The 2,863-nt window shown below is 66.9% G+C and overlaps 1 protein-coding gene across 1 annotated transcript in view; it reads right to left on the bottom strand.

Annotated features, from left to right (window-relative positions):
- Nucleotides 1-2,863, bottom strand: part of LMTK3 (lemur tyrosine kinase 3) — a 15,925-nt gene that overhangs the window by 5,499 nt on the left and 7,563 nt on the right. The window contains exon 7 of the mRNA XM_011374635.1: nucleotides 940-2,857. Coding sequence (XP_011372937.1) covers nucleotides 940-2,857 — 1,918 coding nt within the window. The remainder of the gene's footprint in view (nucleotides 1-939; nucleotides 2,858-2,863) is intronic.

The following is a 2,863-nucleotide window of genomic DNA, read 5'->3' as shown; positions in this document are numbered from 1 at the left end:
CGGCCCCCTTCCTGACCTTTCCGTCCAGAGCCACAGGCCCCCCTGACACAGGGAGACGTAACCGTCCCTCAGTGTGGCTGTCAGTCTGCTGGTATAAAACAGGATCTGGTCACTTGTAACTTTTATACCAGGTGACTCCGTGGACCCGCAGTCCCCACACCTACATCTAAGTAGGGTGCCTTCTCTTAAATCATCCCCATCCTGTGACAAAATACTTCTTGTGTTCCGACCCAAACTCAGTTTCCAGAAAAGGTATTCCTACAGCTTCCAGGTCACCGATACCGGACGGGCCCGGGCACAAGGCCCGGCATGCTCCATAAATGCCTCAGCTTATTGGGAAGTCGAAACCAGAGATCACACGCTGGCAGCCCAGTGCACAGAGAAGCTTCCGTTTGAATTGGTTTCAATCTTTAAAACACCCAGAACTCTAAGGAGAAAAAGTAGTGGGTTCTACGACCCCAGGGGTTGGGGGGGATTCCTCAATGGAGCTGAGAAGTGGCTGTGTTTCCTCCCCACCTCTCTCGGCCTACGTCATTCATTCCTCAATACCGTCTGGCCCCCGTGGGCATCTGAGTTTGAGACCCTGGTCCATGTGAATCGTAATAATAAAAGCGGGTGCTGACGAGTGCCAGGCACTGGGCTGAAGGCTGTGGAAGTCCTACCTCATTTAACCCTCACGATGACCCTATCACGTAGGCGCTACCCCTGTCACCTGTTTTTTAGCAGATGAGGAAACCAGGGCACAGAGAAGGGAGGTCATTTGTCCAAGGTCACAGAACTAGCGAGGGGCAGAGCCAGGATTTGAGCCCAGGCAGTGTGGCTCCAGCATCTGCACCTGTCACGGCCGGCCTGACCTCTCTGCCACCCAGGAGCCCGAGAGTCTCGGCTGTGCCCCCCGGACCCCCGACCTGGCTCCCGTGCTCCCAGCAGCCCCCTCACCTTTGATCTGCTCGCTGTTCCCCTGAGGGGGTCCCAAGTCCAAGAACAGCCGTGGCATCTCGGGGCCCTTCCTCTCGGGCTTGGGGGGGTCCCCGTCTGCGCTGGGTGCCGTGTCTCCGCCGGCTCTGCTGTCTGGGACCCCGGGCTCTCCCTCGGGCGCCACCTCCGGCCTGGCTCTCTGGGGCAGCGGCTCCGGCCTCCTCGGCTGTGCTTCCGGCGGCAGAGGTGGAGGCGGCTGCGGCCTCGTGCTGTCTACCCATCCGGCCTTTACGTCCACGCCGCTTCCGGGGCCGCCGCCGGGGGCCGTCCCCATGCCCACCGGGGCTCGGCCCCCACTCCCGAGGTCCAGCCTCCCAGCCCCGGGGGCTCTCCTCTCGCTCCCCGGTTCCAGTCCCCCGCTCCTGGGAGCTTGGCCAGTGGGGCCAGGGGCTGTCTGCCCGCTGTTCTGGGGCAAGGCCAGCACGCTGGGCGTGGGGGCTCTCTCCATTGAGGTCTCTGGGGCTGGATCCCCACTCCCGCACATCTTCCCCCAGGGCCCTGGGGCTCTCCAAGGCCCAGTCTCTGGCAGCCTCTCTGTGTTCCTGGGGAGTCTCAGGCCCCCATTCTCTGACACCATCTCCTCCATCTTTGGGGGTGTCAGTCCCCCATTCACCAGCACTGTCTCTTCCCTCTCTGGGGACCTCAGCTCCCCATTCTCCAGCACTGTCTCCTTCCTCCTTGGGGGTGTCAGCTCCCCATTCTCCAGCACTTCCTCGTCTCTCTCCGGGGACCCCAGGTCCCCATTCTCCGCCACCTTCTCCTCGACGCCCGGGACTCTCCGCTCCCCGTTCTCCAACACTGTCGCCCCGTTCACGGGGAGGCTGCTCGGGTCCTCGTTCAGGCCTGGGGCTTTCTTCCCGCTGCCCAGGACTGCGGGGTCGCTGCTCGGGCCCGGGGCTTTCTCTCTGTTCCCGGGGCCTCCCGCGGCCTTCCTGGGCCCCGTCTCTTGGGGGGTTGCCGCCTTCTCCCCCAGGAGGTTCCTTGTCACGTCCTCCCGCAGAGACATCAGCAGCTGCTCGGTGCTCACTTGAACTACGAAGGTCGGCTTCTCCCGGGTCCCCGAAAGTAGGAGGGGACCCGGGTCCGGGGGCGGCCGGGGCGCTCCCGGGTCGGGGGGCTCGGGGGGAGCCCGTGGTCGAGGGACCCCTTCCTCCTCGGCCGCCCCCCCACCTGGGAAGGCTCCCTCGGGGGAAAAAGGGGTCTCGGTCTCGTAGCCGCTGTCCCCTGGCTTGGGGCCCGGAGACGACAGGCCTGAGCCTGGACTGGCCACGGCCGAAGGGGGGTCGGGGGACACGGCGGGGTCCGTGGAGGCCCGGGGAGGTGGCGGCGGGGGGGGGGGAGCGGGAGGTGGCCCCCGCCCGGGGTACTGGGGCGCCGCCGCCCCCATGAGGGGGTCCAGAAACTCGGGGGGGGCCGAAGAGGGGGGGGCCAGGGGCAGGTCGGCCAGGGAGCCCCGCTCTGCCCGAAGGGACGAGTCGTCCTCCGGGGGATGGGGGCAGCCAAGAGCGGGGTGGCCCCCCCAGCCAGCAACGGCATCGCCCCGTTCTAGGGGCAGGCAGGAGCAGGCCCCCTCGCGGCTGCAGAGGGGACAGGGCAGGGGTCCCCGGCGGCTGGGGCCACCCCCAAGGCTGCTGCTGTCCTCCCCCGGGGAGCTGCCCTCCTCCTCCTCCTCTTCCTCTTCGGCCCACGGGGCAGCCCCCCGCTCCCCCAGCACCTCGGCAGGGTCTCCCGCCAGGGTCTCCCCGGCCCCCCGGCCCTCGGGGTCCCAGCCACTCAGGAAGCTGCCTGATGCTGAGGATGGGGCGGGGAAGGGCCGGGGAGCAGGGAAGAGGGGGGAGGCCCAGGTCTCGGACACCAGCTGGGGGACCTCGGAAGGGGCCTGGGC

The sequence above is a fragment of the Pteropus vampyrus genome, unplaced genomic scaffold (genome assembly GCF_000151845.1).
Source record: "Pteropus vampyrus isolate Shadow unplaced genomic scaffold, Pvam_2.0 Scaffold250, whole genome shotgun sequence".
Lineage (NCBI taxonomy): Eukaryota > Metazoa > Chordata > Mammalia > Chiroptera > Pteropodidae > Pteropus > Pteropus vampyrus.
Note: the sequence above shows the minus strand (reverse complement) of the source record. Positions and strands in the feature narration are given on the sequence as shown.